Source organism: Nilaparvata lugens, chromosome 7 (genome assembly GCF_014356525.2).
Source record: "Nilaparvata lugens isolate BPH chromosome 7, ASM1435652v1, whole genome shotgun sequence".
NCBI lineage: Eukaryota > Metazoa > Arthropoda > Insecta > Hemiptera > Delphacidae > Nilaparvata > Nilaparvata lugens.
The window spans coordinates 54,497,745-54,516,948 of NC_052510.1; the positions used below are offsets into that span (position 1 = coordinate 54,497,745).

A 19,204-nucleotide genomic window follows, 5' to 3' on the forward strand; every position below is an offset into this window, starting at 1 on the left:
TACGGCGAGGTGGAACTACCCTTGGGTCTCCCCACCATTCAAAGCCATACGCTAATAATAATAATAATAATTACAAATAATACAATAAACCATAAGAAATTCTATACTGTGAAATGATCAAAGTACAATCTTTCTATTTGAACATCAGTAACTACCATATTTACTACTATCAAGTCCTCGGGGTACTTGAAATTATTTATTGTTCTATTGATGTAGATGAGTTATTGTGAATTCTTTGTACAACGTGTAATTGTAATGTTTTATTATTTTTATAATTTGAAATTTTGTTATGATATACTCAACTTTTTCATAATTTCTGATTATGTGTAATGTATCAATTTAAAGAATGAATGAATCTATATAATTCACTAAAAATGCAAGATCGAGTTTTTAGGGAAAAATCTAGATTAAACTACAAATCTTCCTTACTATAAGCTGTATTTCACAACATTTCTTAATGAATTAAAAGAACAATACTCGCTTTTTAACCAGTATAAAGTCGGGAGAATCTTCAAGATTAGAAAGTGAAAAGTGACCAGACCTGGCTGATGGCGTATCTAACGATAGGGAAATCTATTAGCAGTGAGTGCTACTTGAAGGCGGAGATAACGAGGCTACGCAGAGCAGAGTAATTAGACCAATAGGCAAAGAGTGAGAGAGACAACAAACCAATCAGGAGATAGATTGGCCTTTAAATCGATCATAACCAATAACCATAAATGTTTGAAGAACTAAAATCTAGTGGTTTGCTACTACGGTGGGTCAGTGGAGAATGCAGCTCGAAGCGTTTTAGAAGTTGGAAAAGTAGTCCACAGTTGCAGCTTGCTCTTGAAATTATCGGAGAAAGGGAGCTAATAACACGTGATCAATCACAGAGTCTTCAAGAGGGAATTTTGACAAGATGTATTTAGAGAGATATACGAAAGAGTAGATGCTGATCCACATACTGCTGAGCATAAACAATTTCAGGGGCGTATGTAAGGCAACCCCCCCCCAGAAATAATAAATATAAATAAAAATCAGTACAGTAATTACAGAATAAAGTACAGTAGTCCGAATTTTTGACGGCCTGACGGTAAAGTAAAAAGGGCGTTCAGCGCAAATTACCCTCTGAATATGAGCAGCAAAACTGATATTAAGTATCATGGAGTGTTTACTTAAAATCAGTTCGCCTTAACAATAACCTTGGCCCCCCAAAAATATTCTCTATATTTGCCACTGAACAATTCGAATTATTTATCTTAAAACACCCTGAATGAAGTGATTGCGTGACTCAGGATTGGATGAAATCAATGAAGATTTTGGATTATTTTATTATGCTTCAATATGCCAAGTTATAATATTGTATTGTTTATTATTATATTGTATTGTATTGTATTATTATTATATATATTGTTATAATATTGAATGAAAAAGACTGAGAAATTGTCAAAAAACTACTGATTTATTGATAATAAGAAAGACCTTTTTCGGTTATTACACCATTGTCAATCTCTGATAAACTTTATCAGAGTTTATCAGAGATTGACAATGGTGTAATAACCGAAAAAGGTCTTTCTTATTATCAATAAATCAGTAGTTTTTTGACAATTTCTCAGTCTTTTTCATTCAAAAAAAAGTGTTATAATGTGAATATATTGATTGTATTCCAAATGGGCTGAAGCTGTTTCAATATATTAATTGATTTTTTTAATTAATCCATTTATTATAAGTAGGACATAACATATTTCTCATTAGAATGAATGATAAGGATGGATATAATATTGTGATTATCTATTTTTGGTAATGACAGGAGACAACTTTCCTTTTCCTAATAGTTCTCATAGTTTTCCGAAACGTGAATCGTAAATAAATGTATGATAGATTTTACTCTCCTTTCCAAAAAAAATCTTTTGAAAATTATTTATGATTAGTCTTTCCACCTCACTCAAAAGCATGGTTCAAATTATAGATAGTTTCAGGTTCTAGTAAATTGAACTCAATTGAAAGAAATATCTCTGAAATATCTACTAACAATTGGACCAGAAAAAATTGAAGCTCAAATGATAATTAATTAATAAAATAATAGGCTTCAAACGAATCTAGTCATCCTCTTTAATTGAAAAGCTTTCCAATCCAGTCTGAGTCTCAACTGCAGACTTCAGCCCACCACATGAAAGAGATCTAGATAAGAAAGTATAATCTCATTGCTGTTGCATTGTTTTATGCTATGTTCCTGCCAGAGCCAACTAACACACGCATCTCTGAGTTGGACGTTAATTAAAATTTAGTTTTACACACGATACAATATCGCGGTCAACGGACACAGTCGCTAAACAACAAGCGATTTATAAATATTTAATTACGGCTGAGGATTTCAGATACGGCGGGTGATGGGCGGGGGGACGCGGGAGACGCCCCAAGCAGCTTCCTTCGAATCAAGGATCCGCGCGTCGCTAACTCATCTCATCCTCTCTCTCTTATCGACAGGCTAATCAAAACTGCCATTACGAATAACTCACAAACTATCAGATATACTTCAAGTGTGGCGCTGAAAGTATCTAAACAGGATCGAGGAGTGTTAAAAGGATAAAAATAAATCATATTTTTTGTAGATGTGGAAATAAACTTGAATTTAATAAAATAAATAATAAAGTTGAAGTAACAGTATTCCATTGCTATCGAATACGTAATTCTATTATATTAAGCGAGCAATTTCTGTATGTCTGTTTATATTTTTATATCTGGTTATTTATGTTCAACGGATCTCGAAAACGGCTCTCCTATTATATTAAGCGAGCAATTTCTGTATATCTGTTTATATTTGACCGAGCGAAGTGAGGTCTAAGATTCAAGTCGACGGTTTGGCATTTCTATTAATGTTTGAATGTTTGAATGTTTGAATATTTAAATGTTTAAATGTTTATATGTTGCGCATTTACGGCAAAACGCGGTAATAGATTTTCATGAAATTTAACAGGTATGTTCCTTTTTTAATTGCGCGTCGACGTATATACAATGTTTTTGGAAATTTTTGAATTTCAAGGATAATATAAAAGGAAAAACGCCAATATTAGAGTCAGACTATAGAATAATTCATCATAAATCAGTGATCACTGACAAGTGATTACACAGATGTGTGGAGAAGCCAGTCTATTGCTGTATTTCCATAAGGTCTATAGTTTCAATCAGGTACTTGTGGATGAAAATATTGCGTGAGGTCTGCTGTTCACAGAACTACTAGTTTTATATCTGGTTATATGGTTATTTATGTTCAACGGATCTCGAAACGGCTCCAACGATTTACACGAAACTTGGAATATAGTAGGTTTATGATATCAAAATTCGATTGCACTAGGTCTCATCCCTGGGTAAACTCGCTGAAGGACATTAAAAGGATAATTCATCCTTGGCTGAAAGAGCTGTGGATAGTAAAAAAGTGGGAGAGCGAGTGAGTATGTGAAAAATCAAAATATCGCATCCCCGAAATTCATGACATAATAGCTAGCTGTGAAATATAAACACGGTCATTTTAGAGAATTGTGTTCTGTATATCAATGGATAAAAATAACGAGCAAGGCCCAGTGCTCCAATATTAATTGCTGATGAGACAAAGTTCTAAGCAGAATGAAATCAAATACCCTGAAGATTTTGAAAATACTACTTTACTATGACTTCAAAAATCTGGTCCGTCATATTGAATGCAACTTCATTTTTTAAAATAGGAAGGTGGTCATGCGATACATGATTTCGATACGAAATTTCGAGAAAAAAAGAATGGAGAAAACCGCATATCGATATCTCAAACCGTTTAGAAGATATTCAGTTTAGTGTATCGCATGACAACCTTCCCATTTAAAAAAATAAAGTTGCATTCGATATTGCGGATCCAAGATGGCGGACCAGATTTTTGAAGTCATATAGTAAAGTAGTATTTTCAATTTGAGTAGGATCCCCAATCACACCCACCATCAAATTACCTTTGTATATGAGAGATCAAGCCGTTCTCGGACTTTTCACCCACTCTGTATATAGTAGCGATTCTCTATTGATTTTTTTTTTTTTAGATTACGTCCTAAAGACTCCAGTCATGGAGTATAAGACAAGTCATGTTATTACATAATAATTCTAACACTAAGTAGTTCAACCTAGTTTAGGTTTGAAAGGAATTCTTGTACACTATAAAAAGCTCTATCAACTAAATATTTTTTCATTTGTTTTTTGAAAATCTTCAAATCATCATTACTTTTCAAGATTTGAGGTAGCTTGTTATAAAATTTCCTACCAATATAATCTGGTTTTTGTTCAAATAACCTACTATTGTGACCCATAATATGATAATCTGCTCTGTTTCGCGTATTATACTCATGAACATCTGAATTCTGGATCACAGAATTTTGATAATATTGATATAGTAATGACAGGTGACAACTTTCCTCCTTCTACTCTTCTAGTTTTCGTAAATCGTAAACAAATAACAATAAATTTTATCTATTAAATTCTCTCCTTTCCAAAAAAATCTTTGGAAAATACATTCTTGAGAAAATTATTTATGATCAGTCTTTCCACCTCACTCAAAAGCATGGTTCAAATTATAGATAATTTCAGGTTCTAGTATATTGAACTCAAAAGAAATATCTACTAACAACAATTGGACCAGAAAAAATTGAAGCTCAAATGATAATTAATTAATTAATAAAATAATAGGCTTCAAACGAATCTACTCATCCTCTTTAATTGAAAAGCTTTCCAATCCAGTCTGAGTCTCAACTGCAGACTTCAGCCCACTATATGAAGAGAGATCTAGATAAGAAAGTATAATCTCATTGCTGTTGCATTGTTTTATGCTATGTTCCTGCCATACCCAACCAACACACGCATCTCTGAGTTGGACGTTAATTAAAATTTAGTTTTACACACGATACAATATCGCGGTCAACGGACACAGTCGCTAAACAACAAGCGATTTATAAATATTTAATTACGGCTGTGGATTTCAGATACGGTGGCAGACGGGCGGAGGGAGACGCGGGAGACGCCCCAGGCAGCTTCCTTCGAATCAAGGATCCGCGCGTCGCTCACTCATCTCATCCTCTCTTTCTTGGTAGAGAGTTACTCGGATTTTGGTAGAGATTTTGGTACAGAACTGGGAAGGATATTTTTAATATTCTTTCCAAAGAATGGACATTGATATGTCCAAAGCTCCGCCAATTTATGTAGATGCATAACAATATAATTATCTATAGTTATTGTATTACGAATTGCTTTTTCATATCATATACAGTTCAATAATTATTTTCTTAGTCTATATTATGTAAATTCATTTATAATTTTGCTGTATTGTAAGCTATTGTATATAAGTGTAAAAGCCAGTATAATTATATTGTAATCTACATAAATAAAGTACTCAATCAATCAATCGTATCGACAGGCCCATCAAAACTGCCATTACGAATTACTCAAAAGCTATCAGATATACTTCAAGTGTGGCGCTAAAAGTATCTAAACAGGACCGAGGAGTGTTAAAAGGATAAAAATAAATGATATTTTTTGTAGATGTGGAAATGAACTTGAAGGTAATGAAATAAATTAAAATAATTTTAAGTTGAAATAATAAATTTGAAGTTACAGTATTCCATTGCTATCAAATACGTAATTCTATTATATTAAGCGAGCAATTTCTGTTTATATTTTTATATATGGTTATTTATGTTCAACGGATCTCGAAAACGGCTCTCCTATTATATTAAGCGAGCAATTTCTATATATCTGTTTATATTTTTATATCTGGTTATCTGGTCATATGGTTATCTGGTTATATGGCTATTTATGTTCAACGGATCTCGAAAACGGCTCTTATGATTTACACGAAATTTGGAATATAGTAGGTTTATGATATCAAAATTAGATTGCACTAGGTCTCATCCCTGGGAAAACTCGCTGAAGGACATTAAAAGGATGATTCATCTTTGGCTGAAACAGCTGTGGATAGTAATAAAGTGAGTGAGCGAGTGAGTACGTGAAAAATCAAAATATCGCATCCCCGAAATTCATGACATAATAGCTAGCTGTGAAATATAAACACGGTCATTTTAGAGAATTGTGTTCTGTATATCAATGAATAAAAATAACGAGCAAGGCTCAGTGCTCCGATATTAATTGCTGATGAGACAAAGTTCTAAGCAGAATGAAATCAAATACCCTGAAGATTTTGAAACTGCTAGTATTGACACAATGAGAGGAAAATCATGAATGCTGCAGTAGAACTTCAATTTATTATCCGAACTCTGATTAACAAAATCGCCGATTATCGGAATCGCATGTAGATAAAATTTCATGAAATTTCCAACAACTTGCGAATTTCAGATAAGTTTGAAAATTTGTAACAGTTTTTTTTTGTTAGCTCTAGCCGATTATCATAAACACATTTAGATAAAATTACATGAAATTTCCACTGATTTCCGTGAATTTCAGATATGTTTGAAAATCAGTAATAGGTTTTTTTGTTAGCTCTATGAATAAAAAGTTAGCTTATTGTTCAATAAAAGAGTGGCTTCACAACAAGAAGTACAAAAATTGTTCATCACTCAGTGTTGATCCAATTGGAGACTCTATACTCGTACCACGGAAGAAGGAAACCATGATAGTTCTCTACATGAAGTTCTCTACCTGCTAATTCTCTACATGGCTCTCTCATGATAGCAGTGTTCTCTACTCCGTGCTCGTACCATAGTGATTAATAAATATTAACAAAATTTTGATCCTTTGACAGAAGACATGATTTGGTTGGTTGACTCCCGAGATATTCCTAGAAGGATTTGAATAAATATGATAATATAATATTCAAAAATATTATTTCAGATATTATATTAATTCAGAATACTCAAAATATTCCAAGAATACGCTACAGCCAACAAAACTCAACAGAGTTTTTAGCCTACAATACTCAGGAGACAGGAGCACAATACTCTTGTCAATATTGACAATCTTGCCTGGGTTCATGGGTTCAACCTTATTGAGCAAGCCTCGAGTGAACAGAGAAACGCTTATCCTCTCAATTTAGTATACAATGAAGAAAAATACGCGAATTGCAAGTATATCAAAACCTGGTAATGAATATGCAAGCATCACAAGAGTAATTTCAGCTTTCTAAACAGCTTCAGTTATAACTTGAACATTGAAAAAACTGTGAATTTGTTATCTGAATCTTGAAAGTTTCAAAGTCAAGGCGCTCTTTGAAAAAATCAAACTTGTTTCTCGTGTGTCGTGTTTGCTGTGTTGCAGACGTGAATTCAAATCGAAGTAATTGATAACCTTCATCGTGATCTTACTAATCAACCAATTTATAAATGCAAGAAAAGCTTTCCATAATTTGATTACTAGAAATGATAGCAATTTCTATGATATAAATTCCAATTTACTATAGAACTTATTTATTTATTCATTGAGTCCAATACACTACAATGATGAGAAGATTCAACAGACATTTGCCCAAAACTCATTCACCCCAAAATTTTAACTAGTTTTGACAGTATAGTATTCAGGGGCGCCATTTAGGGGGGCAGGGGGGCCTAGGCCCCCCCAATGATAAGTAATGAAAATGCGGGTCTATCAACACGAATCCTTAGAATCTCATACTGATTTAATACTTTTTCCAAACAGCATTAGTATAATTCCTTCTACAGTATCAACAATGTAGCAAAATTGCCTTGAAAGTATGGCTACGGGTACAGAGTAATAAAGAATATATTTTACTCTTTGTTATAGTTGAAGCTCAAAATATAGAATGGGTACGATTATTGATCAGGGCACAATAAGTGAGTTATTGCACACATTTCAATTTGAGAATTAACAAGTTGCAAGATGTCACAGTGAAAGCAAAAGAAAGGGCACAATCAGACAATCAAAAATGTATTTACAGAGTTGGTGAGAATTATGGGAACAGCTTAATGTTTCTTTAGCTCTCTAATTGAAAGTTATTTTCCAATTTGAATATGATCCCTGATGGAATTGTTGAAATTTTCATTGTAAAAGAAAAATTTATCTGTTTCCATGATTTTTAAGAAACCTGTTTCACTTTATTCCTACTTCAGGGCCTCTCTGTGGGCCTATATTTCATGATTCAATAACTAATAATGTATATGTTTCTATTGATACTTCAACCACATTTGTATAAAACTGGAAAAAATGAAGCATATAAAAACATCTTCGAATGCAACATTTATGGGGAAAACCCCAGGACCCTCTATCCTTTAGGGGTATTCCTTCCCCTCCTTCATACCTCTTGGTTTTTGCCCCCCCCCAAACTAGCAGTTAGGTGAAATGGCTCCACTGATAGTATTGTTGTAGTTAAAAAAATCTCGGATATTTCATTTGTTGGAGAATGAATAATAATAAATTACAACTGCATCCAACAGTACCTTGAGATAGACAGACAATTTTGTTTTTTACCTATCGAAGTGAATGTAAGCGACGTGAATTGAGCTCTAGAGACTGTGGAAAATTTGTGTTGACCTCATTACACTGCCGCGCAAATTTACAAGCGGTACCGTACCTGTCTGTCCAGCCGCCTGTTTTCTGATCTGAAAAGCACTGCTTATAATATAAAAGGAGTGCATAACTTATCGGGTTCCAATTTATTTCTCTATACAATGGGTAGTCTTATTTCTCTCATTAACTATTCTTATTGAATCGATAGAAAATGGAAGATAAATGGTAAATATAAAATGGTGTAGATAATGGTAAATGGTGAAGATAAAAGATAAATAAAGAATCTTTCCTCATTCAAAATTAGACTGTAGTGTCGTTGAACTTGAAAGTAGTTCAAAAAACGGGTTGATCTTTGTAATAAATTTACCATACAAGACCGACTAATTACTGTGTACATGATAAGCATTATTCTTATAACTACTATTACCGTACCGTAGATGATTCTTTGATTCTTTGTTGATTATTTGATTCTTTGATGATTATTTGATTCTTTGATGATTATTTGATTCTTTGATGATTATTCGATTCTTTGTTGATTATTTGTTTCTTTGTTGATTATTTGTTTCTTTGATGATTATTTGATTCTTTGATGATTATTTGATTCTTTGATGATTATTTGATTCTTTGGTCTTTGATGATTCTTTGATTCTTTGTTGATTATTTGATTCTTTGATGATTATTCGATTCTTTGATGATTATTTGATTCTTTGATGATTCTTTGTTGATTATTTGATTCTTTGATGATTATTTGATTCTTTGATGATTATTTGATTCTTTGATGATTATTTGATTCTTTGATGATTATTTGATTCTTTGATGATTATTTGATTCTTTGATGATTATTTGATTCTTTGATGATTATTTGATTCTTTGATGATTATTTGATTCTTTGATGATTATTTGATTCTTTGTTGATTATTTGATTCTTTGTTGATTATTTGATTCTTTGATGATTATTTGATTCTTTGTTGATTATTTGATGATTATTTGATTCTTTGTTGATTATTTGATTCTTTGTTGATTATTTGATTCTTTGATTCTTTGTTGATTATTTGATTCTTTGATGATTATTTGATTCTTTGTTGATTATTTGATTCTTTGATGATTATTTGATTCTTGTTGACTTGTAATCTAGATTACTTATTAATACTACTATATGCTGTAGGCCTACTATTATTTCATTGACAAGCACTTAATTAATGGTCTGGTATTTCTATCTCTCATAAATTTCTCATTGAACCAGTTAACGATGAGAGAAACAATAAAAGCACGGTAGCGGTCTGATTACTTTTTAAGCTCTCTAATTGGATGTTGAAGCTTATTGGATGAGAAATCGCGTAGTGCACATTTGATAGACTGTTACTTTCCTTCAATGATTGATAAGAATAACTGCCGTCTCGATTTTGATGTGAGAAATGATCATCCTAGTATGATAGACTAGTATGATAGTAGTATGTATATAGTATGTATATGATAGTATATAGTAGTATCCTAGTATGATAGACATCCTAGTATGATAGTTGGTTGTGGAAAAGAGTATATTGAGAAAGTATATTGAGAAAGGAGTTCCACTTGTCTTCTGCCAACCCCTATCAGCACGCTACATAAACGAAGAGCTTCCAATTATTAGTATTTATCTCTCATTCATCACGTGATCAAATACATCTCTTCATTAATTTGGTATTCAGTAATTTGTGGCAAAATTCATCACAGTTATTTGAATCATGACAGTGAATCAATCGCCTGAATTTATTTGAATCAATCGCCTCTGTTATTTATGTCATCGTCGGGGTTTATTGACGAAGTTAGACACTTTAGTTTCAGTTGATCATAGTTATTATCAGTCTAATGCCCGGTTTCTCAGTCGTTCCATAAACTGTTTATCCATTCAATAACTTTATTGAATCGATAAACATGAGAAATGCGTTTCTAGAACGCTCCATAAACTTATTGAATCCTTAAATCTCTCGATAAACTATATATGCCTGGTTTCTCAGTCGATCCATAAGCCGTTTATCCATGCAATAACTTTATTGAATCGATAAATATGAGAAATGCGTTTCTAGAACGCTCCTTAAACTTATTGGATCCATAAATCTCTCAATAAACTATAGTGCCAAAATCCAGCCTATAAATATTTATTGAATGGATAAATTTGTCAAATTTCTGGTTGCAATCAAAAAATTAAGTTAGAAAAATTAAATTACAAAATTAAATTAAATTTGGTGTAGATCACTAGTATTTTAAAAACAAAACAGAATCAAAGTTGCACTATATTTAGCATTGATAGCCCTTATTTGGTGTCAGCCATCTTGTTTTGGAGACATGAGCCAAAAGATGACATCTTTGACATTGTCAGTACTGTAGGAAATTACCTCACAACAAGAAGCATGGAATAAACAAGTAAACATCCAAGATTTGGTTGGTTACCATAGGAACCATGTATAAAGTTTGTTTACGAGAGTGCTGGTTTTGGATCATGCCATGTTGCCAGATTCATAGAACAGATAAATCGTTCCATAGCTATGGATTCTATAAATATGTTTGAGAAACCAATAAAGATTTATTGATTGGATAAAGTTATTGAATCAATAGCTATAGCGTTGTTTCTTCTTCTTCTTTGGCTACCTTACGCCTAATCACAATCATATGGGATAAGCTATAGATTTGTTTATTGAACGAAATAATGCCAAAATCCAGCCCATAATAATATTATATCGAATCGATAAATTGCTTTTAAAGGTTATGTTTGAATGTTTTGTGTTCTATGTTCTGTTATTTTAATATATTGAAATGGATCTAGATATAATCAGGTACAGCAGCAGTTCAGATGATGAAGTGTTCGAGTTAATACCTGTAAGAAAGTATAGGATTAGGCTTGACACATTTAATTATTTCTCGGACAGTGAATTCATAGCTCGATACAGATTTAGTGAAGAGACAGTGATCTACATTTCTGAACTACTTCCCAATTTTGATAATTTGAACAACAGAGGTAAGCCGTTGTCGAAAATGGACCAATTACTTATTGGGTTACGGTTCTACGCAACTGGAACATTTCAAAATGTCGTTGGGGATATTATTCATGTCCATAAAAGTACTGTGTGCAAAATAGTGAAGAAAATTTCCCACTATTTAGCCTCTTTGCGCGTTAATTTTATTCAAATGCCCACAAATGAGGAAATTTTAAGAACAAAAAGCGATTTTTTTCAAATTCGTCGTTTCCCTAACGTGGTTGGATGTATAGACTGTACTCATGTAAAAATTCAATCTCCTGGTGGCCAAGATGCAGAACTGTATAGAAATAGAAAAGGATATTTCTCTATCAATGTGCAAGCTATCTGCAATGCACAGCTAGTATTCACAGAAATCACTGCTAGGTGGAGGGGTTCTGTTCATGACAGTACCATTTTTAATACATCCAAGATACGTGCTGATTTGGAAGCTGGGTTGTATCGGGGCAGCAGCTGCTACCTACTTGGTGATAGTGGATATCCATGCAGAAATTTTTTGCTAACTCCACTTCTACATCCTGCTAATGAAGCAGAAAGAAGATATAATAGTGCCCACATCCAAACTAGGAATACCATTGAAAGAGCATTTGGAGTGTGGAAACGCAGATTTCCTTGCTTGTCAATAGGATTAAGAACAAAAATTCAAACTACTTTAATGATAATAACAGCAACGGCTGTTCTTTATAATATAGCTATCCAGCAGAAAGAACAGCCTCTAATGGACAATGATGAAGTTATGGAAGAGTTTGATCAAATTCAATTAGAAGGAGAACGAAATCAGTTTGCTGTTCGAGACAATGTCATTGCTACAATCTTCAGAATTTAAATTGAAGAGGAAATGGTACACACAACAATAAAACTAAAATTATTTCAGAATCACAATCATTATTATTATTGTTTGATTATTATTCAATTCTTTTATGATAATAAACTATCATTCTGTAATTTTTCTAACTCAATATTTAGAATTAATTGTTTTTTTTGGCATTTTCAATTTTCATATTTATATACTGAATTTTCAGATCAGCAGCCCGCTCCTCCTTTGCTAATATGATCATTTTTTTATCATGCTCCTTTGCATAATACTGTTCTTTTAATAGAGCCTCAAATTTTCTCTTCCTTGTTTTCTCCATATTTTTGATAGGGCTTTCCGTTATTGCTTTTTTTGAAGGCCTTGTTGGCGTTGGTATTTCTTTATTCTCCACCTCTACTACCTCCTTCACCTCCTCTGCCTTCTCCACCTCTACTACCTCCTCCACCTCCTCAGTTGCAGGAATGACCATCACTTCTGAAAAATAGAGAATTTTACTATATCTTCTAGAAAAATTGTATTATAAAAATTTCTTATACTTCTACAGTGCAAGCAAACTTCAATATGTTTAAAAATTAATTGTATCAATTGCGGTCACGATCCACCAACCAGAGGTGAACAATCATCAACCAGGATAGAGGTAACGCGTGGTTAGCACGTTGATCCTCTCAACCATAAGCTAGCTCCCATAACCAAGTGACGGCACATAACATTTCTGAATAACATCCAGTTAATCAGAGTGTAATGTAAAAATTACTATTTCTTCTAAGATGAGAAACGACTATCAATCTTTACTAACAATAAGCCAGTCTCCCAAAGGAGAGCTTTAAAATTACTGTAATTAATTCAATATTATTTTATTATTTGGCTCGTGTATATATATTTCCTAATCAGATGGCATCCTTTTAATGATATTTTTAAGTGGACATTTAATATCAATTGCCATGTCCACCATATCCTCCTTGCTCTATGGCTACTTTTACTATATCTCAGATAAACGTCAACTCACGTTCATCAAAAAAAGAGCTGCTGCTGTCATATGGATTGGACAGTGGTTCAAAATGTGACTCCAGCTGCCCCACTATTTTGTTCGATAGTGGTGTCATCGACGAAGATGGCACCCCACCACCTGTCTTGTATATTGCTAACTGAAATCAAAATGCAAGCATTGAAAAGTCAAATCAAGTAAGTCACAAACAAGACTGCTAGGATAGGTGTTCAGCAGAGATAAAGTCTTGTTATCTGCTTTACTATCAATTACCTGGTAAGTTCGGAGCCCATCCGAAATTAATTGTTGATCCATTATGTTACACATGGAAATAATATTAGACACCATGGTCATACTGCGTGGTGGATCTGACCTCTACATGCAAGGCTCTCCTCACCAATAAAATTGGTCATGCTTATTATAATCAATTTACAAGAAAAGATAGTTATTCCTCAATACTTCTTGTTTTTTTTTTCATTAATATTGGTTTCTATAAATAGCTATGACATAAATTTATTATTGAAGTCATGTACTGGTGAGAGCACCAATCAGGTGGAAGACTGAATTTGAATTCCATTCAATTAATGAAAAATGTAATAAAACACAAATTTAAATATTACATTATTAGAAAAATGTTGATCCAAAAATTAAAAACATACTTCTACACTAGAAGCAGAGCTGAGACATCAAAAATAGAGAAAAATAGTATATATAAAAAGATACTAACCCTTTCTTCAGTTTTTTCCTTCCTGGCCTTCATCTTCAATCCATCGTAGAGGGATTTTAAAGTTTTCACCTCCCTCAAACCGGTGATTTGGATAGAATTATATTCTTCTCTCACTGCATCCCATGCCTTGCTTTTGTCTTTTATTGAATATTTATCTGTCTTTTTATTTTCAATCACATTTTTATACTTTAGGCAGATCTCTACTAATTGGTCTTTTTCAACCTCTGCAAAATTCTTGCCCCGGTCTCGTTTCTCTGCCATAATTATAATAATAACTTGAAAAATTATCAGTAACGTGGGAAATAACCTTCAAATTGAACTACACAACAAGCAGCAAGGAATAAACAAACAAGATTTAGTTGGTTACCATGGCTACCATATAAAGTTTGTTTACGAAAGTGGTCGGTTTGGAATCATGCAATGCTGCCAGATTCATTGAACAGATGAATCGCTATGGATTCTATAAATATGTTTGAGGAACCAATAAAAATTTATTGAATCGATAAAGTTATTGAATCAATTGCTATAGCGTTGTTTATTGAACGACTGAGAAACCGGGCAGTAATGGCTAAAACAAGGGTAAGCAAAGCAATAGTCATTCAAAACTTGCAATTGGACCAGATGAAGAAAACTGAGAGAGCGCCGGCCTCATTAAACATGTCTAACTACATCCTCTGCTAATTATTAAATCCAATGCTGTTCTAGGAAATCTTCACAACACGCAACTCTTGTCAGGACATGTTGGGAATGCTGCACTTTTGCAATACAACACCAAATTACGTAATTAATTTTTCACGAAAAATATTGATTTTTGAATAGGAATGTTTCAACTCACGATGTTGAGTTATAAGTATTGAGTATTTCAAAATTCGATGAGAGATTTCATCAGAGAGACTAAATATTTTTAATTCGAAGACTATATTTTATTATCAGAATTTACGGAGAGAAAGAGTTTTGAGTTTATCCTGTTGATTTTCTCCTAACGACTCAAACGATATATTATCCAGGCGAGGTGGAACTTCCGCCAGGAACTCCCCACAAAAAAAACCATACGAATACTATTATTCTCCCAATAATTAATTTGATGTTATGATTGTGAAATGAGTCAATGAATTGATTTATGATAATTTGATTGTATGGTATGAGATGTTGTGGTATTTCTCCATAATTGAAAGAATAAGACTTTGATATTGTCAGTACCACTTTTATTTATTCGAAAATTAACCATGAAACCTGGTACTGAATTATAAATTAATTTTCGAATAAATAAAAGTGGTATTGACAATATCAAAGTCTTATTCATTCAAATTAATTTATGTTTGATCAGTAAGACAAGGATTGAAAACTAACATTATACATTAGGAATGTGCAAAGGCTAAAAATAAACTTTCTATTGGTGATATTTTTCGATTTGTATATCATCAAGCTATCAAAATGAAAAAGTTTTTTCAGGAAAACATTTTTTTCCGATCATTACTTTTTGAGATATGAGCGCCTAAATTTCAAATTTTTGGGACAGAACATTTCAAATTCGGTAAGAAATAAATCCATAAGATTAAGTAGATAAATTCTTCATGATATTGATGATTAAATATTGCAAAAATTTCCTGAAAATATCAATTTTTGATTAATTTACCAAAAATAACCTTTTTGAGTTATTTTTGGTCATTTTCAGTAATTTGAATAACTTTATCAAAAATTAATTGACCGAGCGAAGTGAGGTCTAAGATTCAAGTCGACGGTTTGGCATTTCTCTTAATGTTTAAATGTTTATATGTTGCGCATTTACGGCGAAACGCGGTAATAGATTTTCATGAAATTTGACAGGTATGTTCCTTTTTTAATTGCGCGTCGACGTATATACAAGGTTTTTGGAAATTTTGCATTTCAAGGATAATATAAATGGAAAAAGGAGCCTCCTTCATACGCCAATATTAGAGTAAAAATCGGACTATAGAATTATTCATTATAAATTAGCTGACAAGTGATTACACAGATGTGTGGAGAAGCCAGTCTATTGCTGTATTTCCATAAGGTCTATAGTTTCAATCAGGCACTTGTGGATGAGAATACTGCGTGAGGTCTACTGTTCACAGAACTACTAGTATTTTCAAAACATTTTTGTTTCATTAAATCAACAACTCCATGAAGAGTTTATCCTCTGAATCTCATGGATTCATCTCTTACCGAATTTGAAATGTTCTGTCCCAAAAATTTGAACATTAGGCGCTCGTATCTCAAAAAGTAATGTCAAAATGCTTTCCTGAGAAAACTTTTTCATTTTGATAGCTTGATGATATCTGCTTAGCAAATCTTGACGCCGATCAGTTAAAAGAATCATTTGAAATGCCCACTAACGTACAGTTTTCCAAAGCACTGTATAATCTACTCGAAAAACTTTGAAAAATATCACCAGTAGAACGTTTATTTCTAGCCTTTGCACAGCCTCAATTTATCTCTTCTCCACTTTTTGGTATAACCACTTACTCGATGGATTGGAACGCAATAGTAGTGCACTGCTTCACTCATAATGAAGTCATCAACATTGATGAGCTGTTGATTTTCAGACGAAGAAAAACTGACAAGAATATTTGTAAAGTGCTTAGCAAATCTTGACGCCCATCAGATAAAAGACTCATTTGAAATGGCTACTAGTGTACATCTCTAAGGTACTCTGTATAATCTACTCATCAAGATTTTATTGTTTGTGAAGTGCACTACATTTCCTTTTGCAATAAATAGGGATTTATCTTCTTCAGTTGTTATTAAAAATTAACAACGCACATTAAAGTTTCGCAAGCTTCACAACAAAGAGGAAGCAGAGTGGATGAAGAGGTGAAGAGAGAGGAGGAGTATAATTAATGAATAAGAGGGGAAGGAGAAGGAAGAGGTGGTGAAAGAGGTACAAAAGGAGAGAGATCAGAGGAAATAAGACAAGTGGGATGGAAGGGAGGTAAAGAAAGAAACATAAATCTTCACAACTCGATTAGAATTGTTTTTATTACGCAAAGATGAAAAGGGGTGTAGTTGAAGGAAGTCCTATTCCTCATGAACCTGACTTTCAGCAGAAATAAACGCTTAAATATTTGTAGCTATGTAAGCTGAAGATTAGAAGGTCATACACCTCTAGTAAAAATAAAACGGTTGGAAAAGTATATGGAAACGAGCTTTTCAAGGATATAACCAAAGCTAAATTCCTAAACGGCCGTTTACTGGATTTGTTTTCAGTGGAATGAAATTCGTGTGAAATCGAGCAAATTTTGTGGTAGATAAATAATGTAATGTAGGCGTATGAATTGGAGGGAACTTATTATATTTGACAAAATATAAGAGAATATATTGCTATATTCTGTAGGCTGACTAAATCTCAGGATAGCTATGAAGTTGTTGGAATGAGAATGTTTAATAAATTACCACATGAGTGGATAGAAGCTCCATTTCAATTATTCAGAAATAGGCTACATAGCTGGTTAATTAAAAATCCTTTTTATATTATTATTTAAGATGAACTATTTTATACTATTATTTCTAGTATTCATGTTATTTCTTCTATGTAATATTTTACGTGTATGTTATTTTGACTGGTGTTTTAATAAATGTTATATATAATGTTATAATATAGGTTGACTATGTTTGCTAAACAATAATTTCTGACGTTATCCATAACTATAGTAATGTTGAGCGGCAATAAAATTATATTTATTTATTTATTTATTCAAATCAAAATAATACTTCCATGGGGTAGAGTCTCCTGAAAACATTTTATATTTTCAACAAATGATAAGAAGAGACTATAAAATACATCATGGTTCTATAGTGAGGTCCACGTTATAATGGAAGTGTTTGTTTAGCAATGGTATTGCTATCCTCCTCTTCCATTCAACAAAGCGGATAGCACTATCTCTTTATCGCTTTGCTCTGTTGCCAGATCGTCTTTTAACAATGTAGAATTGGTAATTAATTAGCAAAATATTATTTCATCTTGATTAATTCATTATGAAATTATTGAAAAATATAATTTCTTGCTTAATAAAATATATTTGATTATTTTAAGGCGAGCCCGAAGGGCTTATTATACCACCACTAATGTTAAATTGGCCAACTTCAATGTACCTTTTTGAGATTTTCACTGGAGATAGACTGACAATTTTTTTAATGAAAGATTGCATCATTATCTTTAATCTGAAGGAAGGAATTTACTCTAAAATCATTTTTTCTCTAAATACATTTTTTTAGAAAAATGTATTTTTCCCAATGGTTCAATGTATTTATCATCAATATTGAAAATATGATAAATCGCCTCCATCACTTTTTAGAATAATGCCTATTGTACATGTCTGCAAAATTTCAAAGCTATATCTTTAACAGAAGTTTCAAAAAAGGAACATTTATATGGAAAATTTAGTTTTTCAGGAATCGCATGCAATTTTTCTAAAAAAATTTATTCAGAGAAAAAATGATTTTAGAGTAAATTTCTTCCATCAGATTGAAGATAAAGATGCATTCTTTCATTTTAAAAAAAAATTGTGAGTCTATCTCCAGTGAAAATCTCAAAAAGGTACATTGAAGTTGGCCAATTTAACATTGGTGGTATAGGCCCTTCCGACTCCCCTTAAAATAAACAAATATATTTTATTAAGCAAGAAATTATATTTTTCAATTATTTCATAATGAATTTTCATAATCAAGATTAAATATTTTGCTGATTAATTACTAATTCTACATTGTTAAAGTGGAAATCACATTGCTCTAGTGAAAATCTCAAAAAGGTACATTGAAGTTGGCCAATTTAACATTGGTGGTATAGGCTCTTCCGGCTCCCCTTAAACGAGAATGAACAGTTTTAATATTACATCAATAAACCTGATACCGTCTATAAAAGGCATTGACATGACAGAGGATCGGCAACGTTGTTCTCCTATCTTTCTTCACTACCTTTATAACATGGACCTCACTATAACTTAATAAGCCTAATTGATATTCTACTTTCTAGAACTCGCATTACTACAAGCAGTCTATCTTTCTACCTTCTATTAAAATATTTTTCAATATCTGTTAACATATATCTACTGTAGCATTCGGATTGGTTTGCTGTATATTTGCACGATATTGGAATGGGACTCATGGATGCCGTGAAATGGATTTCATTTGATCATTCGTTTGAGCCTATCAATATAATCTAATGAAACTCATCC

General features: G+C 32.5%; 3 protein-coding genes across 5 annotated transcripts in view; 1 reads left to right on the forward strand and 2 right to left on the reverse strand.

Annotated features, from left to right (window-relative positions):
* LOC111043276 overlaps positions 1 to 19,204 on the reverse strand; it is a 182,170-nt gene that overhangs the window by 26,189 nt on the left and 136,777 nt on the right. The window lies entirely within an intron of this gene.
* LOC120352472 (putative nuclease HARBI1) lies at positions 10,905 to 12,386 on the forward strand. The gene has a single exon (XM_039433181.1). It carries the CDS (start codon positions 11,263 to 11,265, stop codon positions 12,307 to 12,309), a length of 1,047 nt encoding a protein of 348 aa, XP_039289115.1. The 5' UTR covers positions 10,905 to 11,262; the 3' UTR covers positions 12,310 to 12,386.
* LOC120352473 lies at positions 12,386 to 14,285 on the reverse strand. The gene is made up of 3 exons (XM_039433183.1): positions 14,010 to 14,285; positions 13,304 to 13,442; positions 12,386 to 12,771 (listed from the first exon to the last, which is right to left on the reverse strand). The coding sequence occupies exons 1-3, from the start codon at positions 14,268 to 14,270 to the stop codon at positions 12,452 to 12,454; spliced, it is 720 nt and encodes a 239-aa protein (XP_039289117.1). The 5' UTR covers positions 14,271 to 14,285; the 3' UTR covers positions 12,386 to 12,451.

What these genes read in the sequence shown, in the direction of transcription:
- LOC120352472 (XM_039433181.1), top strand. Translation starts at nt 11,263, where the DNA reads ATGGATCTAGATATAATCAGGTACAGCAGCAGTTCAGATGATGAAGTG.
- LOC120352473 (XM_039433183.1), bottom strand. Translation starts at nt 14,270, where the DNA reads ATGGCAGAGAAACGAGACCGGGGCAAGAATTTTGCAGAGGTTGAAAAA. An exon ending in AGGAAAAAACTGAAGAAAGG is followed by an intron (nt 13,443 to 14,009) that starts GTTAGTATCTTT and finishes TTTTGATTTCAG; the next exon opens with TTAGCAATATACAAGACAGG. An exon ending in CAGCTCTTTTTTTGATGAAC is followed by an intron (nt 12,772 to 13,303) that starts GTGAGTTGACGT and finishes TCTATTTTTCAG; the next exon opens with AAGTGATGGTCATTCCTGCA.